The following is a 23,266-nucleotide window of genomic DNA, read 5'->3' on the forward strand; positions in this document are numbered from 1 at the left end:
TTATACGTACCACATGAATACAGGATCATGCAGAGGGCAGAAGAAGGCATCAGCCTCACTAGAACTGGAGTCAAAAGCAGTTGTGAGCTGCTTCGTGGGTGCTGAGAACGGAACCTAGATCCTCTGCAAGAGACGTAAGCACTCTTAACTGAACCTAGATCCTGTGCAAGAGAAGTAAGCACTCTTAACTTCCGAGCCACCCCTTTCTCCGGGCCCTTCTCCAGCTTAGTTTTATGAGACAGAGACTCTCGTTGAACTTGAAGCTCACAGATTCAGCTAGACCAGCCAAGCAGGAGGCCACTGGGATCCTCAGTTTCTGCCTGTCTAGCACTAGATCATAGGTGCGTGCCACCGCACTTGGCTTTTATATGGGCTCTGAGGCTAGAACTTGGGACCTCACACTCCAATGAGCACATTACTGACTGGTATGCCTCCCTAGATACACATTCTTATTTAGATGAACAGTATTGTAATCTTTACAGCAATAAGCTTATTCTTAATTATAAAGGCTTAATTGAAATGAGCATCACAGACAAATCCTTTGGACATTCTTTCATGATGAATATATAGTCTTCCCAAACACAGTTCATTATTACTCATATAGTAAATTCTATTTCAGTAACAAGTATTCCTGCCAGTCAGGATAAGGAGATTAATAATCAAAATGTTTGATTCTCAGGTACAACATGTGAAAGTACAAAGGCTGGGGATAAAATACTCCCCCTTCTTCTCTTCGCATCTCTTTGATAAATGTAAAGATAAAACAGAGCTCAGAGTGAAATGAGGTCCATAAATACCTCACAGCAATTTTAACTTGATGATGTATGTGCTCACATAAATAAAAGTCAGAAGCAAGACTCACTTTGCAATGTGTTATTAAACAGAGACATTCATGGGCAGGTGGTTTTTACAAGTCTTTTAAGTGTATGTAAAAGATAACTCTGAGAACAGCAATTCAGTAAGATAGGGCTTTTAGAATAAAATTCAATCAAATGTGTACAACTCAAGTATGGGCATTTGGATCACGGTGGATCTCAGGCACAATTTGTTTGGAGGCAGTAACCCTCTGATCGGTCAGGAAAACACCCTTCCCTTTAGTGAAAACAGGTTAATATTTATAACACTTTCAAAGCTTAGTGAGATGAATCTAGACTGGAAATGGATGCACACGTTTTCTCCTTCGAGGGGGCAGTGGGAAGATCTTGTTTGCCAGGGCAGATGCCCATCAGGATGGTCATAGGTCTCCCCTCCGTGCCAGGGCAACTTACACAGACAGGCATTTTCTCCCTTTGCCAGTCTCTTCCCCATGGAAGATATTTGCCGATGTGGCTGTCTCGCCTGCCGGATTTAGAACCTCTAGTCTTCATTTTTATATCTCATTCATTGGTATGCAAAGAGTGTGTGCTGAGCAAGCACTCAAGAGCGGCTTGTCTGGTTTTATTTAGTGATTAATGCTCCTAGTCCATGTCTTCTTGCTGATTTTTCTAACCAGTAAGATATTCATAAAGTGGGGAGAAAGGCCAGTCACCAGACATAGCACCAGTCACCTCGCCTTGTCACGCCAAAGCACCCCAGTAGTCGATACTAACCGTTAGGTACTTGCTGCCATATAGGGCAGGCAAGGGGTGGTGGCTCTTCTGAAGAGATCGGACTGGCAGGTTTGTGAACTCATCAAGGATGGAGGGAAATGACAATAACACAGACCCTAGAGCAGCCAGGTCCTGCTTTCTCAGCTGGATCCCCGGTTAGTGTTGCCACCTGGCTCTGTTCCTGGGATTCACATAACGGATGGAAAGTGTAACAATACTTGCTTCATTGTTCGGGGACAGAGAAATGTCAGCACCCATCCTTGTGGGATCTCTGTGTGTACAAAGATCCTGAGCACACACACTGGATATCCCCATCCTTCCTCTCCTTTATGCTCACATCTGGCCAGCCGTCATGAATGTTGTTCTATGTGCTTCAGTTTTTCCCACATGTCTTTCGACCATCCCATCTTAATATCAGGGAGCCCACACTGGAGCTTGCTAGGGAGTGGGATAGGGGTCAAACAGCTTCATAGGCTTGGTGACACGAGGCATTTGTAGACATTATTGACTGAAGACTTAGGAAGAAAAGAGTCAGGGAGCCAGGCCATTTCAGGTTGGAGCTGGATATATGCAGAATAAACCATATACACCCAGACTCATCTGGAGACCTAGGCACGACTCAGGCTAGGGCCAGAATGCCTGCACTGTGGCATGCTTGCTCTTTCATGGATACCTTGTGAGTTATCTACGCTGCTTATGGGCAAACTCACCAAATATGGTTCAAGACTCTTTCTGCCGTCTGAAATTCAACCTATGGAAATGTAGGAAACATTAATCTGTGAGCACAATCTATGAACATGGCCTTTCAAACAGAAGACTGAAATGACTTAGGAAGGATGTAAAGTATAGGTCTTAAATGACTGTTTTATTCACTATGGCAATGACACACTGAGTTTACTAAATGACGATTAGCTTTACTGTTAAGCAACTACAAGCTACCCATATTAAATCTATTAGAGTGCCAAGTAAAGGTATTTAATTATAGCCATATGCTCACAATGACCTATACGTATAGCTGGATCCACTTTAGCAAGAAACTACTAAATGCCTATGGTATGGTATCGCTGTATTTACTTGGGTTATAAAACTGATGTCCAGAGTCATATAATGTAATGAGACTTATCTGTGTATAAATCTAAATAAGAAAATCTAAGATCCCCATACCTTAGCTAGATGCTCCAGTCTTACCAATTATGGGCTAAAGATCGATGCAAAATTTGTTCTTGCCTTCAAATTTCATTTCAATTTTTTTTATTTCTCAGCACATTTTGCTGTAGTCTGGGTATGATTTGCACCCTGACATTCCCAGAAACATCTGGAAAAACCAAACTCAGGCTGAAATCTTACCCTCACTATGAGGCGTTAAGGGCAGAAGACTTAAGATCTTCTGAAAGTGTAGTCTATGGATGGGAATCGTGGTGAAGGCACCACATAAAGTGGGTCTTCTAAAAAAAATCCTGTGTGGCTAAGTCTCTCACACATTCCTGGCTCCTGCCCAGTGCCAGCCAATGCAGGACTCTGACACCAAGAAGACTACCATCTGATGTGGTCCTTCAACCTTGACCCAACTACAATCGTGCTCAACCTCATTTCTTTACAACTCACCTAATCTATGAAATTGTACTATCAGCATCAGAAAACAGACCAAGACAATTATACTGCTCCTATTCAGGAGGGCTTTGGTCAGGACTTGCAAGCTTTTTACTAAGAAAACATCCACCCTGAAGATGCTCAGTGAGGACTCAGATGGACTCAGTCTCTTCACCGGCCTTATGCTTTATCTAAGAGTTAGTAGCTATTGGAGGGGGGAGTTGTTCTGAAAAACAGAGTTCAGTGTACCATGAGCTATGCATTAGTGACACCAAACATCGGAACAGGATTGTCATACATATCTGAAGGTAGACCCAAAGGCCACCAGGACAAACAGCTGCCACCGAATCTCCCCCAAGCCACTTTAGAATCTCATTCAGGAAAAAAAAAAAAATAGAGAAGTCAATTTCAAAGAAAGAAATCCATGACTAGCAGGACCAACTGATGAGTCAGGGGAAGTGAGAAGCCGTGGACTCTGCAGCCACTTAGGACCACCGTGTGTGGGAGTGAGTGCGGAGCTGGAAGTGGCTCCCGAGTGCATCAGCACACGGAATTTATAAACAACCGATGATCCGGCCACAGCACACGCTCCGTTCACCAGGGGAGGCGTCATTAATTCATGTGCAGTTTCTTTTTAAAGAAAAAGTAGAACAGATATCAGAGACTGGTAAGTTGGTGTTGGTTGCCAGTTTCAAACATCCCTAAGGAACTCCTGATGAAGTCGGATAAATGAGAAATGTATCTCCCTCAAGTTCAGCAGCGTACTTTTCATGTAAGTTTTAATGAACGTCAAGCAAGGCTGGCCTATTAAGCCCAGGTTTATGCGAGAGGCACAGTATTAATTTATCACGTGAAATATTTCAAATATCTCAACTCGTTTGAAAGAGAAAAAATATATATGCTAAAGTTACGTTTACAAGCTCGGTTTTCAGTTTAGGCCTGTCTTTCACTCAACACCAAACTGAAATGTTTTGTGAACACAGACAGACATGTCTTTTTTAGTACGTCACACACAACACTAGGGCAGTCAAGTTTCCCACCTAGAGCAGCGGCAACAGCTGAGTCTATTGCCCCATCTAGTGGTTGTAAGAATTACTGACACCTGTGTGTTAAAACCAACACCGTAGAAGTTATTAGAGCATTTAAGCTTCCAGTGGCTCTCAACCTTCCTTTAAAGGCTGCGACCGTTTAAAACAGTTCCCCGTGTTATAGTGACCTCCAACCATAAAAAGCGTAGTTTTGGCACTGTCTTCAATCAAAATGTAAATATGTGTTTTCTGATGGTATTAGGCAACCCCTGTGAAGGGTTCATTTGACCCTCCAAAGGATCTTGAGAAACACTGTTTTAACCAATATGTGAGCATTCTAGATTATACCGTATTTTCTTTTAAAAACTGCATGCTTAGATAATTTAATATACCATATACTATCTTTAAATGAAGAAAATTTCCATTAATTTAAATCTTCTGCATTTTCATTTAAATATACTGTATACCTCACTGAGTGGGAGAAATACCCAATGCAGAGGAGAGGATATGAACAACAGGCCTGCTGGAGAAAGTGTGACCCTTGAGCTACAGTTGCTCTTTGTGATGCTTCTTTAACAATGTGGCCTCCGCAGGGGTCGCTACACCATTTCCAAATACTTGCTAACATCCCTGTTAGTACCTAAGCTGCACAATAACAAGCTACTTTTAAATTTAAATGCTCTCCTCCAAACACTTCTTTAACCATGTGTTTATTGCTAATATCTCGAAAGGGCCTTTTATTGCATCCCTACAAATGTTTACATCTTTAATTTAAGGAAATTTAATTAATTAAATTTAAGGACACACACAACTGATCAGGCACTAACAAACTGCAGAAAGTTAAAGTATTCACAGGAAAATGACTGTGACTTCCTTAAAGAAAGTTTCTCACTGCAGCACGGTCCCCTCCCATAGCGTGCTTGGATTTCATAAGTCATCTGTTATAATCCCAAACTCCACATTAAGTATTATTGGTCACACATAAGGATCTTACTCAACATGCCTGAAGCAAAGGTAAGGCTAAGAAGATGTTTATTAAAAGCATGCAAGCCAGCCCGAATTTCTATAGAACCAGTGTTGATTACATTTTACTCACCAAGTTGTGAAATCTTGTGTATAATTATAAATTATAAGCTAGCCTGGGATCACTTGACACCAGTTTCAACAAGTTCACCAAATTTGATTCTTTCTCTCTATTGGACAATAATGCCACTTTTAACTGTCGGTTCAAGAGACTATGAGTGCACAGACTAGAGTGGTCCCTTTAATACCAGGGAACTGGTTCTCGCCTCATCCCCAGCCCCTTTGGATAGCAAAACTCATGTTCAAGGCTTAAGACAGAAACCAGTGAGACATTTGCATGCAACCTCCACGCATCTTCTTGTATCCTTCCGATAAGATCTCGTTACTTAAGGTACCCGATACAATGCAAATACTTCCCACAGCTGTTAAGACACACTGCTGAGGGAGCACAGGCAAGAGAAGCCCACAGAAGTCGAGCACAGTCCAGTTCTAGTTGAAGGCACAGAAGCAGACCCTTTGGATACAGAGGGCTGCTCTAAGTAATTCTGCGCTCAGTGAGTGAACGGATTTGATACATTGGGGGGTTTGAGCAGAAATCTAGCAGGGATATTTTGATGCAGGCTAGAGGCAGCATAGTTAGCTGTTTAAAAGACGTGACAGCCTGCCATATGGGGGTATTTTCTTTGCATTTGTCATGTTCAATCTGCCCACAATTAGCTGGCAAAGATGGAGACACTGCAGGAGAGAGGTGGGAGGGACCATTCAGATCTTTCTAGCGTATTGAATTCAACACGTTACAATCAAGTCACTATGGGGACCTATAATACTTGCTTTCTAGGTGGGGAAAAAACTATAGATAAACTCCACACCCGACAATATTCTAGCAAGTTGTCCTTTGTCTCCAGATGTTGTTCCCAGGGAAGTCATTTCAGGGATGGCTCCAGCATCCAAGTCAAGCAGAAAGACCTCCGTTTCTACTGCAGCAGATACACTAGACCTAGTAGGCAGCACTCCTTGATCGAGGTGGCCCTACGGAGTCAACTCCCAGAAAGCTTTAGTGCAAATTGTTCACATTCAGAGGCGTTCATAAAGAAGGTCTCCTCCCTCAACACATAAGGACCACAATGTGTCCTTAAGTCAATGTGACAAGGTATGGCTGACAAAATGGGGAGTATCCGAGCTGGAGATCAGAAGGATGCTGTGGCTCACAGTAGAGTCGAGAACGCCATTAGAGCCGGTCGGGGACAGCAAAATGCGTGGTCACTCGATGCGTGGTCACCCATCTGGGTGCCCCCAACTGCACCATAAGAGATGGATGCACACTGACAAAGAACAGGCCTCTGTCTTCAAATTCCACAAAATGTCTTGCAGGCAAATAAGCCGCTAGTGCACATTTAGAGGGAGAGCGGGGAGACCTAGCGTTGGGGCAGCCGTGTCTGTGTGGGAAAGATCTCAACAGCTGCAGCTACCAGGTCACCACGCAGTCTGAGCAAGACACAAGACGCGCAAGTGTGCAGAAACAGCAGAGTGGCGACTTGCTCCTGTGAGAGGTGACAGGCAAGGGCTCCCTCTAATTATGTAGTTACGTGAAAGGCCACTGTGACCTTCAAAGTCTATGAGGTCATCTTTTTAATAAGTCAAGCTCATTAATCCAGCTTCAGCATTCAAGGTTTACGTTGCTTTGAATTGGGGTGAATACATGACATCGCTTCTCCTCACTTGGTATGCACCAAAACTTCTAAGATGAAATCCAGCAGTGCTGGGGAAATAAGTCCTTTAATCACGTGTGATTAAAATACCCTCCCCCCTTTCACTGTGTATCACTCGACAAGCAGATCTGGTAGGGGTGTCTATGTGGAAATGAGGCGAATATATGTTCCAGAAAACTCAAGGAAAATAGGAGTAGCCTAACATATGTGATGATCCACTGAGGGCAATTTGTGCATGTGTGCGTGCGTGCGTGCGTGTGTGTGTGTGTGTGTGTGTGTGCGTGTGTGTGTGTGTGTAGAAACTGCCCCAAACTGCCCCACAACAATCAGTGACACAGTCCCATCACACTTGCTGCTAACCACATTTCTATTTTTCATCTGAAGGTGATTTAAAAACAGTTCAGTGGGCTGAGGGTGTTCAGTGGGCTGAGGGTGGAGCTCAGTGGTCCATCCCTTGGCAGCATGTGTGATGCTGTGGGTTCGGTTCCCAGAACTGCAGGAAGTAAATAAGCGAACCACAGAAGTAAAAGTAGTGCCTGAGAAACAGGTGGAAACGTCTCACGGGGGAGTTCGCAATTGAAGAATAGGAGAGAGCATGGAGGAGTTAATTAGAAAGGGGAGGGGGTTGCGACCAGAGGTGAAGTGTAGGACAGATGATCAGAAACCGTAGACTAGCAAAAACTCCAGTTCCAAGCAATGGGTACCGGTCAGTAGGTTCCAAAATACCGGTACAAAAGCATAAGCAATTACCATTTCCTCGGCTGCCTCCCTGTTTAATTGGGGTTGCTCTCCATACAAAGATGATACTTTTCTCTCAAGTCACAGTCTGCCAAATATAAAGCCCAGTGCCAGGTATGGGAGGGACATTTCTCCCTGAGTTGATCAGGGGTGTCCCAGAGACCCCCCCAAAAAAAACAATACAAGCTTTTGTCATTGTCTTTGGATACCCACCAGCGCTTGGTGGTAAGACCCCATTGCTAAAGTCATCACAGACTTTGGTCACAGGGTATGGAGAAACCTAGTTAGTACAGACCAGGAAGCTTGCTTCCTATTGGCTAGTTGTCATAGTACTGGAAAATGCAGTACTGGCTGATGGGGCAGCGTGAGTCATCAACAGTTTTACTCAGTTGTAAACCCTGTGAGCCTCAGCTACACCCAGCATGACAAGATACGTTCATGCGTGCAATAGTGGAGTGATGAAACTCTGCTTAGATCCATAGGCTTACAGCCATTGCCAGCCCCTGTAGACAGCACGCACGATTAAAGCCTCTGGTTCGTGTCTTTGCAAACAGATGTAGCACCATGGGTTAAAGAAAATGCAAAGATGGCCAGTTTCGATGATTTTACTACTTCACCTGGGAAGTGGTTGCCTGCATGGTTATCTTGATACGATGGAGAACACGTTTACACAACCACACAGGAATCTGTTCCATTTGAAATTTCCTGTGAAAGAACCATGCCGGCGGCGTCTGCTCTATGCCAGCGATAGACACTAGGCAGGACTTGCTTGGTCGTGACCTGTGTCAGCAGCAAAGCCTATGACTGTTTTCCTGTCTCATCTGCTTCTTTGCATGCCACTGACTCCAATCACCTGTCACTTGTCTAGGGACGGCACAGTCATGGTGGTCCCTTCTGCTGTCTTCCGTGTCTTGCCAGTAGCTCCCAGCTCCCATTGATGGTACTCAGGCACCCAGGAGATGCCAGCTGAGGGCCACACACACACACACACACACACACACACACAGGACCTGTGGGCAGTGGCTGATAATGACCACCAGTGCTTTCTACACGGGTGGACCCAGGTGTATGGAAAGATTAATAACTGAACTGTTGCAAACCTGCGAATTGCTTGCATCAATTGCTTTCCCCCCGCTAGTATTGGAAATCCCCTCCTAATGCAACAAGATTCTCTAGGGAGAATCAAACTGGATTTAACTGGTTTTAAAAAAATACTGCAGTGCTTTGTGCATGCAAATTCTCAGGTTTATTTCTCTGATACTTAGGAGGAATAACATTGAAAACAGAACGTATGTGACCTAACGATGGTGGTGGGTTAGATGTTTGCTCTAAGGAAGGGAAGGATTTTGTTCTGCTTGCTGTTTGAGGTGCGCTGTGGATATTTTTAAACTCAATAAATTACATAATTATTATGTGGCTAAGTTGATCACCAGAAAGATGATTAGCTCATTCTGTTCACAGCATTTAAGACGTGTACACAAGACAGAAGGAATGAACTAAATTCAAAATATGTCAGTCACCGACTAATGACCGGGTGAGTTGTCATTCCTCACTCCCCCTGACCCCCACTGAGAAGCCCACAGGAGCTGTACCTGTGTGTGTTCTCCGGTGTGCCTTCAGGTGAGAACTTTTTGTGTATACTTTGTTGCATCCTTCAAAGTCACATCTGTGAATGCGCCGTTTCCTGGAGTCCGGGGATTCTGATCGTCTCTGGCGTCTTGTGCTCTCGATACTAAATGGTGAGATTGAACTGAAAAAGAAAGAGCGCCATTACAAGGAGAAGCACAGCCCTTCATCAGGGGGCTTACCAGGCTGAGAACGTGGTCTTGGACTCTGCGGCCTCATGGTCGCCATGGCCATACACACCGCCGTCATCTCCTGGATGCGTCTCGATAGCTAAAGAAAGCAGCATGGCTACTCTTGGTTAAAGAGTCCCAGGGAAAGAAAGGCAATGCGGACAACAGCAGACTAGGCGCAGTGATGAGGGTGTGCGATCTCAGCAGGGGAGAGACTGAGGCAGAAGAGGCTGGAGGCCAGCACGGGCCACATTCTGAAACCTTTGGGTTTCAAAGAACCCAAACCTACCAAGCCAACCTAATGGAACAAAACCAAGTGGAAGCAGAGGCAAGAACACAAATCTCCCTTATCAGTGCTGAATTAACAGCTCGGCTCACAATGCCTCGTCTTTCTAGAGAACGTTTTGGGAAGCCCTGCTCTTGATCACATCAATACGAACATATTTAATAAGAAGGGCAACTGAGCTGCACGCGGCGTTATAAGACCATGCGAAACCACAGTGCGCATTTCAAAACAACTGAGGTCAGGGTGAAAGGCATGGCATTAGCGCATCAACACGGTGACTCACGACAGCAATTTCTGTGCAGAGAAACAGAGATACGCACTTGAGATTCAACTTTCCTACTTGGTGGGTTCCTTTTTTTTTTCTTTCTTTTTTGAGGTGAGGAGTAAAGTGCACTGTCTTTAAAGATTAGCTGTACTACTATTATGAGAAAAAGAGACTTTAACGACGAAGTTTGGCCCAGACTTGCGTGCTGTTTCACTTTAATGCCCAGTAGAAAAACAGGATTAGTTTGTAATGTCAGGTAATTCATTTACGTGTACCTTTTTCAAACCTTAATCTCTTTTGATTGAGACAGAAAGAACGTGACTCATCTTTTTATTAGCAACCCATGAAGTTCTCTAAAATTATAATGAAATAGGATAAAGAAGCAATCATCCCCGTGTCTTCAAGTCACATTTACCATTACTTTCATTCTCTCTCCTCTCTCTCTCTCTCTCTCTCTCTCTCTCTCTCTCTCTCTGTCTGTCTTTCCCTTTCAGGTTTTTCCCCTGTTTTTGTTTTGAGATGCCTTTATTATTATGTGTCTATTATTAGTTATTCTATATGGCTCTAAAAATCAAAATTAAAATTACTTTGTGGGGGGAGTCAGGGCAGTAAGATGACCTGACAGGTAAAAGCTCTTGCTATTGAGACTGATCCTTAGAGTTCACACGGTGAAAGGAGAGAACCTGCTCTTGTATGTTTCTGTGATCAAGCCATGGCACAGGAATGCACACCTATGCACAGACATCACCCCACAGAAAATAAAATGCAAGACGTTTTCATTAGCAAACCAGCTCTTTTAAGAGCTCAACACTACAGATAAAGAGGCCTCTTTGCTCTTAAATTATCACCTTGATTCTTTGTCCTCTTCCCAGAGAGAAGCCACTGTCCACTTTCTTTAGATTTTTTCCCAGTTTAAACTTTTTTGCTGTGATGCGATGCATTCATTGTCTATGACACTGTGTTGCACAGGTTTCCCCCTAAACGCAGCTCGACACTGTGATGAGTACATCTCTCCTGCATCCACCTTCTCCTTAGTGTCTCCCCTCCTCCTGCTAGTGCCTCTGTTCCACTTCTTAGTATCATACATTCTTTCTAGTCATATATACTTAAATATATTACTATACACATATTCACAATCATAGAAATTCATATGACTGTAGGACCTTAATGCCTTGTAAGTCATGCCGATGACATCATTGTGCAAACTCTTCTATCTTTACCCTCAACCCTCCACCTCTTCAACAGGAAGCATTTGAGCTTAATCCATGCGGACACAATACTGTAGTTCATTTCAGTGAGATGCTTTCTGCTTAACTTATCAATTCTCATATGTATTTCTCCACATTTGAAACTTAAAATGAAGCTGCTTCTTGCAACTGGTAGATTATTGCAGGATAGCTGGCATCATTTTCTTTATTAGAGGCACATAGAGTAATTGAAAATTTTACAGTGCCCATTTAATTTTAAAGAAGGATTGCTCAGCTTTTTCTGCAAAGCATTAGGTAGTAACTACTTTATTTCAAAGCTAAGGACCATAAAGTCTTATGCTGTAATTAATAAACTCTAAAATTCTCTCAGGAAAGCAGCTATAGACCATATGGTAACAAAGGAGCACGGTTTCAATAAAGTTTTCTTGAGAAAAATAGTGTAATTGCCTGCATGTCATAGTCTGCTGCCTCCTCAATTATGGATTATAGAGATCGTTCAACAAACATGCGCCCCTACACTTTAAAACCCCATCTCTTCAGTGACAAACAGGGACCGTTTTCCGCACCACATCCTTCCATTACTCTAGCCAACTGGTTTCCAATGTTTCCTTTTAACTATCTTTCCGTTTATTTTTTTAAAAGTGTTTTTTCTAGTCTACAAACAGGAGATTAGGCAGCCAAAGCTTCAGAGCCATTAGGATCAAATATAAATGCTGTTTATCGAGCCTCAAACAGTTTAATTTGAGATCCACACTAGAGCGAAAGAACACAGGCTCTGCTGGGGTGAGCCCCTTTCTAAAGCCTTCGTTATCAATCAGTGTGGATTTGTGGTTTTCCACGTCATTGAGTCAGTTGCTGGGACAGGAGCCTATTGTGAAAAGAGTCAAAACAACGAGAAGGAATAGCTTTACTCAGTCCTCAGAGTGACTCTAGCCGGGAGCGCGATTCCTGTGCAAAAGAAAGACTGGGCGTGCCCTGATATGGCGAAAGCAATTCATTTCTTGAATATGTAGCCATGAAAATAAACATAGATTTTGGCACTAGGAGCCGTATGGAAGAAAGTCCTGTATTGTGTTGTGTGATGCTTGACATCTTTCACAAACCAAAACAGTGATAGTATTTGTTTCCATGAAGTTGAAGTGTAAGACCTATGCTTCCTCATTATATGCTATTTCCTACACATGAACATACAGAATATTAATGTCACCCCACACGAACCCAGCCACACGGGTTTGCCTCTGGTTGACTTTAGTCAGTAATCTTGCTAAGAAATTGTGTATACCAGGAGAAATAAACATAAATCTGAAACCAAACCAGCTACCAAATGGTCATGAAGGGACCAGTGAAACGCAGCAGAGATACAATCCATCCACCCATTAACTGGGTGGCAAGCACAGAGGACAGAGGCTGCTGGATGGGAGGAAACCACTTCACGGCAGCTTTGAATTTAATGAAGGCAAAGACGCTAAGTGGACGGCCTTCACTTTCAGCCCCTAGTCTTTGGTTTTCCTCATTCTGGAGTATTTAAACGTTTTGAAGAACAGCCATGTAAAGGAATTGGTACAACAAAAACAAGGTATAAAGTGCTTTAGAAAGGTGTCTGATTGAGGGCTGGAATGTAGCAGAACTGGTTCTGAGGGTGTCCAGTGGCCCTTGCTTTGTCCCTAGTTCCCTGTTCTCAAGAGCGCAGGCTCAGTCAGCAGGTACAGAGGAAGCATCCCTGAAGCTGACCCTTTCCTGCTACCAGAAGGCAGTGGGACTGTGGCCGAAGAGGACCAAGCAGAATACAGACAGAACCCAGCTAGGATAGCCCAGTGTTATGTAGGACTGGACTATCTGGAAGCCAGGGGGTAATCTACAGTTAGTGGGCAGTGTAGGTGGGCTACAGTGCGGGCAGGATTTGGCTGAGCCAATTCCACAACCAAATTCAGTACCGTGTAGTTTGACATTTATTTATACAGCCTATGATGTTGTGAGCATTTAAGGAATGAATCATAAGAAAGGTTTTCCTGCTTCATTTCACATATCATTTTGGGTGGAACAATGCTTGTTTGATTGTTATGTCTTCAGATAACAGACACCCGATCCCCACTCCTTGGCCTCCTTCCCGAAGCTTCATATTTTAAATGGGGCTGGATATTGGGGAATCGGGGTTAACTATCAACAAAGGCACGCATGTAAATGTCACTGTTCATGCCGCAGTTTGGGAACACGACGTCCTCAGACGCAGCCATGCCCACTGTGAAATGTGTGTCTGACTGGTAAGAGAAAAGCAGATTCTCTCCTGCTGGCATCCACGTAAGTAGGAAGGGCCACAAAGGTGACCCTGATCCCAGAGCACTGCCCTGTAGGATCTCATTCTGGGACTGCCTGTTGTGGGGCCCAGCCATGATAATCTAAGTCTGGGTAGGTCACCCAAAGAAAAGTCTTTACTTCCAACCATTATCACCTGGGACTCTGGCCATCAATAAACTTTAAGAGGCCTGAGCCTCAGTAGTTTACCCTGAAGCAATACCTGGTAGCAGGAAAACACCACACACGCTGAGATTACCCGACTCCTACCCAAGAGCAGACCATTCAAAGGAAATGCCTGACATTCTAACCACTGCAGATAGATCACCTGCCAGCACACACTCACCAGGACACCCCTAGACAGATCTCAGCCAATCAGGGGTCCTGAACCTCAGAGAGCCCTCACCCCCACCTCTACTACTATAAAAACCCTATTCTAATTGAGATTGGGGCTCTCTGTTGATTCCAATACGTTGGACATGCAGAGAGACCAAGTTTGCAAACTTGATTAAAATAAAAGCTCTTTGCTTTTAGATATGGGACTCGGTCTCCTTTGTTGGCTTTTGTGGAAACCCCACGGATTTGGGCAACACACCCGTAAGCAGGGGTGTCTGTCTCGCAGAAGGGTTCTCCATCCCCTCTCAGCTTTCCACTCTACTCTTCATGTGCCTTATTCCAGAGCAATGTGTCCACCGGTTACACACCATTGAGGCTCCCAGCCGACTTTCTGCTTCACAAGTCGGGCTTGTCTATTTAAGAATGTAAATGTGCGAGTTACGAATTCATTGTAGGTACAGGATTATTTCAGTTCTACTTAGCAATAATCTTTATGTTCAAAATTGCCGAGATAAGGCTGATGGTACTATGTTTGCAAATTCAGTACTAAATACATCAAGAAAAGTGACGATAGCTGGCCAGATGGCTCGGTGGGTAAGGTCAGTTGCTGTGCAATCCCAGAGATCTGAGGTCAACACTTGAAACATACTTAAAAGTGAAAAGAGAGGCAATTCCACAAAGCTGTCCTCGGACCTCCACACGTACGTGCTGGCATATGCACCCCCCCATACACATGTGTACGTGCACACAACACAAACACACACACACAACATCATCACCACAATCAACAACCATAATAAATAATTATATATGTATATATATAAATAAATTATATATTAAAAGCAATAATTCATGCCCTCTCCATTTCCCAGGAGGCTGGCACACTTAGAGCAGTTGATGCATGCCTGAGGGGACTTCCAAGAGCCGTGTGGTAATTTTGGAACCTGAGATAACAAATGAGCAAGTCATGCCTTCAGCAGCAGCACAGTCCTGCTTGGAGTGGCAAGTTAAATTAGAATTAAATCCGGAGAGGCCGGGAAAGTCACATTCAGAAACAGCTCCATTGAAACGGAAAGCGCGGCATGGCTGCCGTGAAAAAAAAAAATCAGGGTTAACTGTACTCAGCAGGTAATAATAGACCATTTGTCAAGAGTGACCTCAGTGTGATGAGATGCCCTCCGCTGAAATTAGAGTTCCTAAAGGAGCTAAAAAGAGAGGAAGGAAGGAAGGAAGGAAGGAAGGAAGGAAGGAAGGAAGGAAGGAAGGAAGGAAGAAAGAAAGAAAGAAAGAAAGAAAGAAAGAAAGAAAGAAAGAAAAGAATAAAAGGGGCCAGGACATTCTTTCTATGCTAGGAGGAAAACACACATATCAAGACATAAAATAAGGAGGAAGAAACACTGGAATTGACGGCGCGCGCACACACACACACACACAGTGGCACTACTGAGTACATTGGTAACAGTGTCTATTTACAGAACTCATAGAATGCTCTGCTCTACAAGTTCAAAGCCATCCTGAAGTTCACATGAGTGTCCAATCTTGCACAGGAAGGAACTGAGGCATCCAGAAGTGAAGCCAAAAGAAAAAAAAATGTCAGAGCACATGTCTGGCTGTGGGCCCCAGAAGCTGACTTTGAAGCACAATGCCAGCTGTTACTTCACACTTCAGGGGACAACGTCTTGGACATCAGAAACCAGCATATGAGAAAACGTAAAAAATAAGTAAATAAATGAAATATCACTAAAACAACAAATTAATACTTATCACTTAAAGTTTTGCTCAAATCTGATTATGTGAAGCAGCAACACACAGGACCATTTCTGAACGTCGCTTGCTCCAGTTGAGAACTAGAAGGCAGACTACTCTGGAAACACTACAGGGAGGTATAGGGTACGTTGCTATTATTCTATTGAATAAAACACTTTAACGTTTTAACATGTATCTATTGGTTGATTATGGATGGGGTGCATCAGATGGTGTACGTGTGTAGGTCAGAGGACAATTTGAGGGAGTTGATTTTTTCCTTCAACTATGTGGGTTCCAGGAATCAAACTCGGGACTTTGGGTGGGGTAGCAAGAACCTTACTTACAGAGTTATCTCACTGACCCCAGAAAATACTTTCTTAAAGTTTCAGTAAAGTGTCTACTCACTTCCAGGGACATGTTTTCTAAAGGCAGGGGCCTACGGAGGTGTGAATCAAGGACCAGTGATGAGCCATGTCCTTCCCATCACTGCTGTCTTTCACAATGCTACCCAAAAGCAATCTGAGATGGACTGAAGCAAACAATAAAGTTGCCTTAAGGAAACTGGACATGTGCTTTAGAAAGGACATTTTCTACCATTTCCAGTTTATATTGAATAAGACATTGAGAAAGTCAGAATTACGGTAGGAAAAAACAACTTCCAAGTCATTGAACTAAATCACCACCTTGGTAACGCATTATCAAAGTCACAGATGACCAAGACAAGGCTTTAAGCTAACCAGAATTTACATCTTACAAGGAGAGAACAACGCCCCCCCCCCCCCCCCCCCACATACACACACAAATGAGGATCCTGGCTTCTCCTTAGCCACCAGGCAGCTACAGATGTCTCTTCCACAATGTAGCAAACAGATTCTGCTTCCACCAAACTGAGTCCATGCCTTTCCTGGGCTGTTAACTAGGAAAAGGTGTGATTACTCCTACCCAGGAGACTGCACCCCCCCTTTCTCCCCTCCTCAGCACATCCAGTCCTACAAAGTCCTCTCCTTGCTGCCTGTCGTTCCCTAACCGATCCAAATTCTAAGATTTGAAGTTGTCACTGTTTCTAGTAGCTATGACTCAGAAATCATCCCACTTCATGTTAGAACCTGAATTTATTATTCTCCCAGAATGTGTACGTTGAGAATAACACGAGGTCTAAATCGTCAGGAGGAAGCTCAGTCTCACAGTCGCAAACTGAACTCCTGGCATTTTTCTGGCTGAACAGAATATGCCTTGAATGTATTTCTAACTATTGTTTTCATTTAATAAACAGAATCTCTTACAAAGTGTTGACAAGAAGACAATGGCTTTAGGCGTGAGTCCCTTGAGAGACTGAGGGACTGCGAGTCTATTCACAGCGGATCACGGTTGGCTTCACTGTGAAAGCTGCCATGAAGCACTTTCCCACACTCTTCTCTAGACTGTCTTGCTTGCTACAAGCTGCCATTGGCCTAGCTCTCTGCTTTAGACGCTTCGTGTTTTAGCAAAGTAAGATGAAACTGTGTCAAGAAATGAAATGCTTTAAAAAACCAGATATGATGATTATATTTGTTTCATCAAGCTTTTATGATCCAAGTAGACTAACAGTTGAAATGATTGTTTCTGAACAACAAAAGGAAGATCTCTTTTAGACAGCATCTATTCAGCCATCAACTCCTGTGAAAACACTCCATGCACTGAAGACTCTACCCTCCAAATCACTTCGTAATACTGGGGGAAACATCTGCTCTTGACTACTATGAACTTTCAAGCATGCAGGACACACCCCAGCATGGGAGACAGATAATCGGCTTAAATATTCAGAAGGGCGTTTCTACAGAGACTCTTCTACAGAGACATTTTAGGCCAGGAGTTGTAACTTGGTTGATTGTGAGAATGTAAAAAGAAAAGGAAAGAAACAAACCTTCATTGCCTGATGAAGGTTAATATTCAGGAGGATGCCTATATGTTTTTCTTTGGGTTCTCCTTCCTATTTAGTGTCTCTAAGATCACGAATTATAGGCTCAATGTCCTTTGTTTATGGCTAGAAACCAAATATGAGTGAGTACATCCCATGTTCCTCTTTTTGGGTCTGGCTTACCTCACTCAGGATAGTGTTTTCTATTTCCATCCATTTGCCTGCAAACTTCAAGAAGTCCTTGTTTTTTACTGCTGAGTAGTACTCTATGTTCTATCGGGAACTCACCAAGGCCAGCTGGCCTGGGTCTGAAAAAGCATGGGATAAAACAGGACTCGCTCAACATAGGGGACAAGGAGGACTACTGAGAACTCAAGAACAATGACAATGGGTTTTTGATCCTACTGCACGTATTGGCTTTGTGGGAGCCTAGGCAGTTTGGATGCTCACCTTACTAGACCTGGATGGAGGTGGGTGGTCCTTGGACTTCCCACAGGGCAGGGAACCCTGATGGCTCTTTGGGCTGACGAGGGAGGGGGACTTGATTGGGGGAGGGGGAGGGAAAGGGGAGGAGGGCGGTGGGGAAGAGACAGAAATCTTTAATAAATGAAAAAAAAAAGAAACAAACCTTCAGGTCAATGTAGGAACACAGGTAATTATTTTAATCCAGATGCCTTTAAGTCAAGCCCCACCCTATCCACCGTGGCCTACATCCTACTGACTCCTGCCGCCTTATTTATTAACCCTCATTTATTTATTGTTAGGGATTCAATCCAGGGCCTCTTGTGTGGTGGTCAAGCATTTTTGAATTACGGTCCAACAGAAGAGCGGGCCTTCACATCTTTCTTATCCATGTAGTTTTTGAATATACGTGGTTTTGAGATCCTCTAGAACCACGATGGTTTAAGAGAATGAATTCTCTTGGGTTTGTGGTGATGGCTCACTGACTGAGAAGGTATACTGCTCCTTATGAGGACGTGGGTTCAGTTCTCAGCACCTACACCGGGCAGCTCAGAACCATCTGTTAACTGGAGCTATTTGATTGATGCCCTCTTCTGATATCTGAGGGCACATGTCCTCATCTCCAGCCCCATCCTTTAAAATTGCATCTAAAAAGATTTTCTTTATTTGGCTAAAGACAACAGCTTAATTTTAAACTGTTTAAGCATGAAGACATGACCTCATACATATCTCTCTGTTATCAACAGATGTTTGAAAGACCAAAGAAGAAAAGGAGGCAAGAAGGACTTTAGGGACCATCCTGTGACCTGTGACATCATCAGGTGTCTTAATGCAGGCCTATGTATGTATTCCAGGACAAGACAGGATAGAATGATACCATGGTAAGCAAAAACCCAGGATAGCCAAAACAATCCTGTACAATAAAAGAACTTCTGGAGGCATCACAATCCCTGACTTCAAACTCTACTACAGAGCTACAGTACCGAAAACAGCCTGATATTGGCATAAAAACAAACAGGATGCCCAATGGAACCGAATCAAAGACCCGGATATTAATCCACACACCTTCAAACACCTGATTTTTGACAAAGAAGCAAAAAATATCAAATGGAAAAAAAGCATATTTAACAAATGGTGCTGGCATTACTGGATATCAACATGTAGAAGAATGAAAATAGACCCTTATCTATCACCATGCACAAAACTCAAGTCCAAATGGGTCAAAGACCTCAACATAAAGTCAGCCACACTGAACCTTATAGAAGAGAAAGTGGGAAGTACACTTGAATGCATTGCCACAGGAGACCACTTCCTAAATATAACCCCAGTAGCATCTGTTTTAAATAATAAAACAGGTAGATCTTTCCTTCCAATGAGATACTTTAGCACAACCATAAACTACCACTTTTGACATGCCATTAGAACAGGCTTCCATCTATTTCATGCTGGTTGTTAACCAGGCCAATGCCCCACTAGAGATTTGTTTTATTGAAGAGTACTGACATTGGGGAAGCTAACTACCTCATACTTGGCTTACATAAATTATTGAAAAGCTTTTATTGCTCATGTGGGGCTATATAAATAACAAGACCAAGTAGGACTCCTTGGTAGTTTTCCACGTGAGAGTTTTATCCCTGAGATGACTGTCATATGTCACACGTACCTACTGTCCCTACCACAAAATTGTTACATATTTGAATTTCAAAAAAAAAAAAAACCCAAAATTTCAAATCAGACAGGGAAGGAGATTATAGCTGCTCTTTTCTTCCTTTCATGAAAACTTTAACCTTCAAATAATATGCCAAACTAACAGTGCTAGGGTAGGATGGTATATGATTATGGCCCAATTTCATACGTGGAAGACATTTAGAAGATAAAGAAACCGAGGCTTTTTAAGATTAATCACTATCCTAAGAGCATATGGCTAACCAATGGCTGACCCGTCTTCTTGATCTGTCCATACTAACACTCTTCTTAGTGTCAAAAAAGAGCAGCTTAGTAACACTTCTGTTCTTTTTTCATCAGATACTACTGTAAATCTCACAAGTTTGTATACATATATGCAGATATATACACATATAGACAAAATGTATATATACACATATATGTATATGTATATAGTTTTGGTTATTAGGAAACTCAGGCAAAATAGAACAGGGATTTTTTTTGGAACAAATACTAGAACATTTTGATTTCTAATATTAAGTTTTTATTAAGGATTTAGTTTATGTTTCATGTGTGTGTGTGCACTTACATGTATGTAGGTGGCCACACTTACATGTATGGAGGTAGCCTCAGTGGCCAGAAGAGGGCAGCAAATCTTCTAGAGGTAGAGTTGTAGGCTGTTGGGGAGGCTACTGATCCCCGGTCGTTCGTCTCCAGCCTCTTATGGAGCAATTTCTAACTGTTTACATCATGAAATCATGTAAAATCATAAAATAGTTTGTTTATTAACAGACAATAAAGCAAAAACAAAACAAAAATAAGGTACTATTTAAAATCAAGGAGGAAAAAACATGAAGTGAAGTGGAAAAATGGGAATTCTAAAGTTTAACTTGTGGGCCTCCAAAATGTTACGAGCTTAAAAAAAAAAAAAAAACAAGAGTCTTCACTTGTGTGAGAGAAGCTGCATAGGACGTAATGTCTGAACACAAAGCCATGATGCAGGGCTCATAATTTATTAGCTAAGTTGTCTTTATTACTTCATCGCTGGTGTTCACATCCCCCTACTTCAACTTTTTATTTAATAGTGACTACTGCATAGACTTTAAAGTAGATTAACTTAGGGCTACGCAGTATTGATCCAATGTTCAATATGCGCTCTGCACTCCAAATTGTGAGCTGCTCCTCCCTGCTTCGATTATGGGAACATTGAGAAGACATAATTTAGAAGCCCTAAAAGGCACTCTGCAGTATCGCTAAGCACACTCCTGACTATCAATTTGGTTCCAAAACATTGCCATCACCTTCAGAGAAAGCCCCACATGCATCAGGTTCCTTATCCAGCAAACTTACTTCGTTTCTTGACATTGAACGCAAACAGAGTAACACTATATGGCTTTTTATGTTTCTTTCATTTGGCACGGTTTTCTGAGTTGAACCATGATTTAGTTTTTAGTGCTGGGGATTTAACACAGATCCGTGTATACACTAGAATGACAGGTGATTGTTCTACCACTGAATTCCATCTCCAGTCCAGTTTCAGCAAGTACCAATCCTTCCTTTCTTTTGAAAGTCAATGTGTACACCCACACAGACACACGCCTTAGCTGATGGGTACTTCTGCTGTTTGGCATGTGTGAACACTGTACATGTTTTTATATCAAAATGTTTTCAGATCTCTTGGTTGTGTTCCCATGAGTAGGCCTTCTATGCCATCTGCTAAGACTGTATTTAATATATAAGGAGCTGATGATGGTGTCTCACAGTGGCTGCCATTCTCACACTGCCAGAATGATAAGAAAGTCCAACCCATTATTTCTGGAATGGTGTACATGTTAAGCACGGCATTAAAGACGGCTCTGACTAACCTGGCATCTCAGAGATTCCTTCCTACTTTCTCTGAAAGGGTTTGCATCTTCAGCTCTTACATTTAGATCTATAATCCATTTAGAGTTTATACATGGTGTAAGAAAGAAAGGAATCCAGGCTGGAGAGATAGCTCAGCTGTTAAAGGACAGTCTGACAACCAATGTGACAAGAAAGAAATCCAATATGTTTTGTTACATGTAGATATCTTATCCTAGTGCTTTGTAGAAAATATTACTCTGCCCTCATTGATATGACTCCTGTGGAAGCCAGTTGGCCATACATGGGAAGGCTTATTCGTGGAATCTGCTTGCATTACACGGATATGTATAACTGTCCCCATATCAAACTGTTTTAATTTTATACTTTTGAGATAAATTTTAAAAGGTGAGATATCAACTTCCTAAATTTATTCCCCCTTTCCATATACAATATCATTGTTAACTAATTTCTACAGAAGAGAAAGCAGATGCAGTCTGGATGGTGAATGCATTCAATCTGCACATCAGTTTGTTGTTTATTTTCTGTGTATGGATGTTTTGTTTGTGTGGATGGCCATATGTGCCTAGTGCCCATGGAGGCCGGAAGAGGGCAACAGATCCCCTGAAACCAGAGTTATGGATGACTGTAAACCATCATGTGGGGGCTGGCAATTGAACCTGAACCCTGATCCTTTGAAGAACAGTCAATTCCCTTAAGCACTGAGCCTTCTCTCCAGCTCTGGAGGTCAATTTTTAGAGTACATTAAAAATTTTTAATGATGAACACGGAACTCTCTTCCCATAAATTTATATAAAAACATAAATTTTTATATTTATTTGTGTCTGAAGGGACACACTTACCATGGTGAGGGTGGAGGCCAGGGACAACCCATGAGACTTGCCTCTCTCCTTCTGCCACATAGACTCCTGGCATCTAACTTAGGTTGCCAGGCTCATTAGCCAGCACCCTTGCCAGCTGAGCCATCCTCATCCCCACCCTCCACTAAAAATATTTAAAATGATTCTTTGTGGTTCCTAATGTTCAACTTACACTTGGTTTGTTAAATGTACTGCTAGGTGTGTTTCTTCTAGTCTGTACTACTGTAGACGGAACTGTTTCCTTACTTTCATTTTTGGACGGCCCATTGTTAGGGTACACAGATTTAATTGATTTTTGTGCATGATCCTGTCTTCTGCCACTTCGCTGAGCCTATTTGTTTAGCTCTAATCATTTTTCAGAGAACCCTTTAGGTTTTCCTACATAGGATATCTCGCGTCAGTTGTGAATAGAGATAATCTGGATTTATTATTTATTTTTAATTGCCCTTGGCTAGACTGTGTGTGAAAGCGGTAAATGCGGACATCATTGTCTTGATCTTTCCAGTGTTTCATCTATGTGATCTCTTATCCTGTCATCCTGGCTGTTAGATGTGAGTCTTTCATGCCTGGTCCTCCTGAGGATGGAGCCATTCCCTTGGATTCTGATTGTGACATGTGTTTTTATCATGAAAGGATGTTAGATTTTATCAAGTGCATTTCTGCATAGAGGGAGCTACTCGTGGGTTTTTGTCTTTCTTTCTGTTAATCTTGTGTGTTGTGCTGGTTTTCATGCTAAGAGAGCCCCACTTCTGGGTTGATCCCACACATTCTAGTCTACAGTTCTCTATGAGCTGATGCATCGGTTGACTAGGGTTTTGTTGGAGGCTCTGGAGTTTGTAGTCATGACGTATATTGGTGTAGTTTATCGTGATGTCTTTGGTTTTGGTGCTGAGGCAATGCTGTCCTCATAGGA

General features: G+C 42.7%; 1 protein-coding gene across 4 annotated transcripts in view; it reads right to left on the reverse strand.

Annotated features, from left to right (window-relative positions):
- The window catches only part of Klf12 (KLF transcription factor 12), a 370,757-nt gene that overhangs the window by 16,630 nt on the left and 330,861 nt on the right, over positions 1-23,266 (reverse strand). For all 4 annotated transcript variants that reach the window (XM_050144660.1, XM_050144658.1, XM_050144659.1 and 1 more), the window contains one exon: positions 9,270-9,427. In XM_050144660.1, the coding sequence (XP_050000617.1) occupies positions 9,270-9,427 (158 nt within the window). The remainder of the gene's footprint in view (positions 1-9,269; positions 9,428-23,266) is intronic.

Source organism: Alexandromys fortis, unplaced genomic scaffold, assembly GCF_014885135.2.
Source record: "Alexandromys fortis isolate MF-2015 unplaced genomic scaffold, M_Fortis_MF-2015_v1.1 scaffold_43, whole genome shotgun sequence".
Taxonomy (NCBI): domain Eukaryota; kingdom Metazoa; phylum Chordata; class Mammalia; order Rodentia; family Cricetidae; genus Alexandromys; species Alexandromys fortis.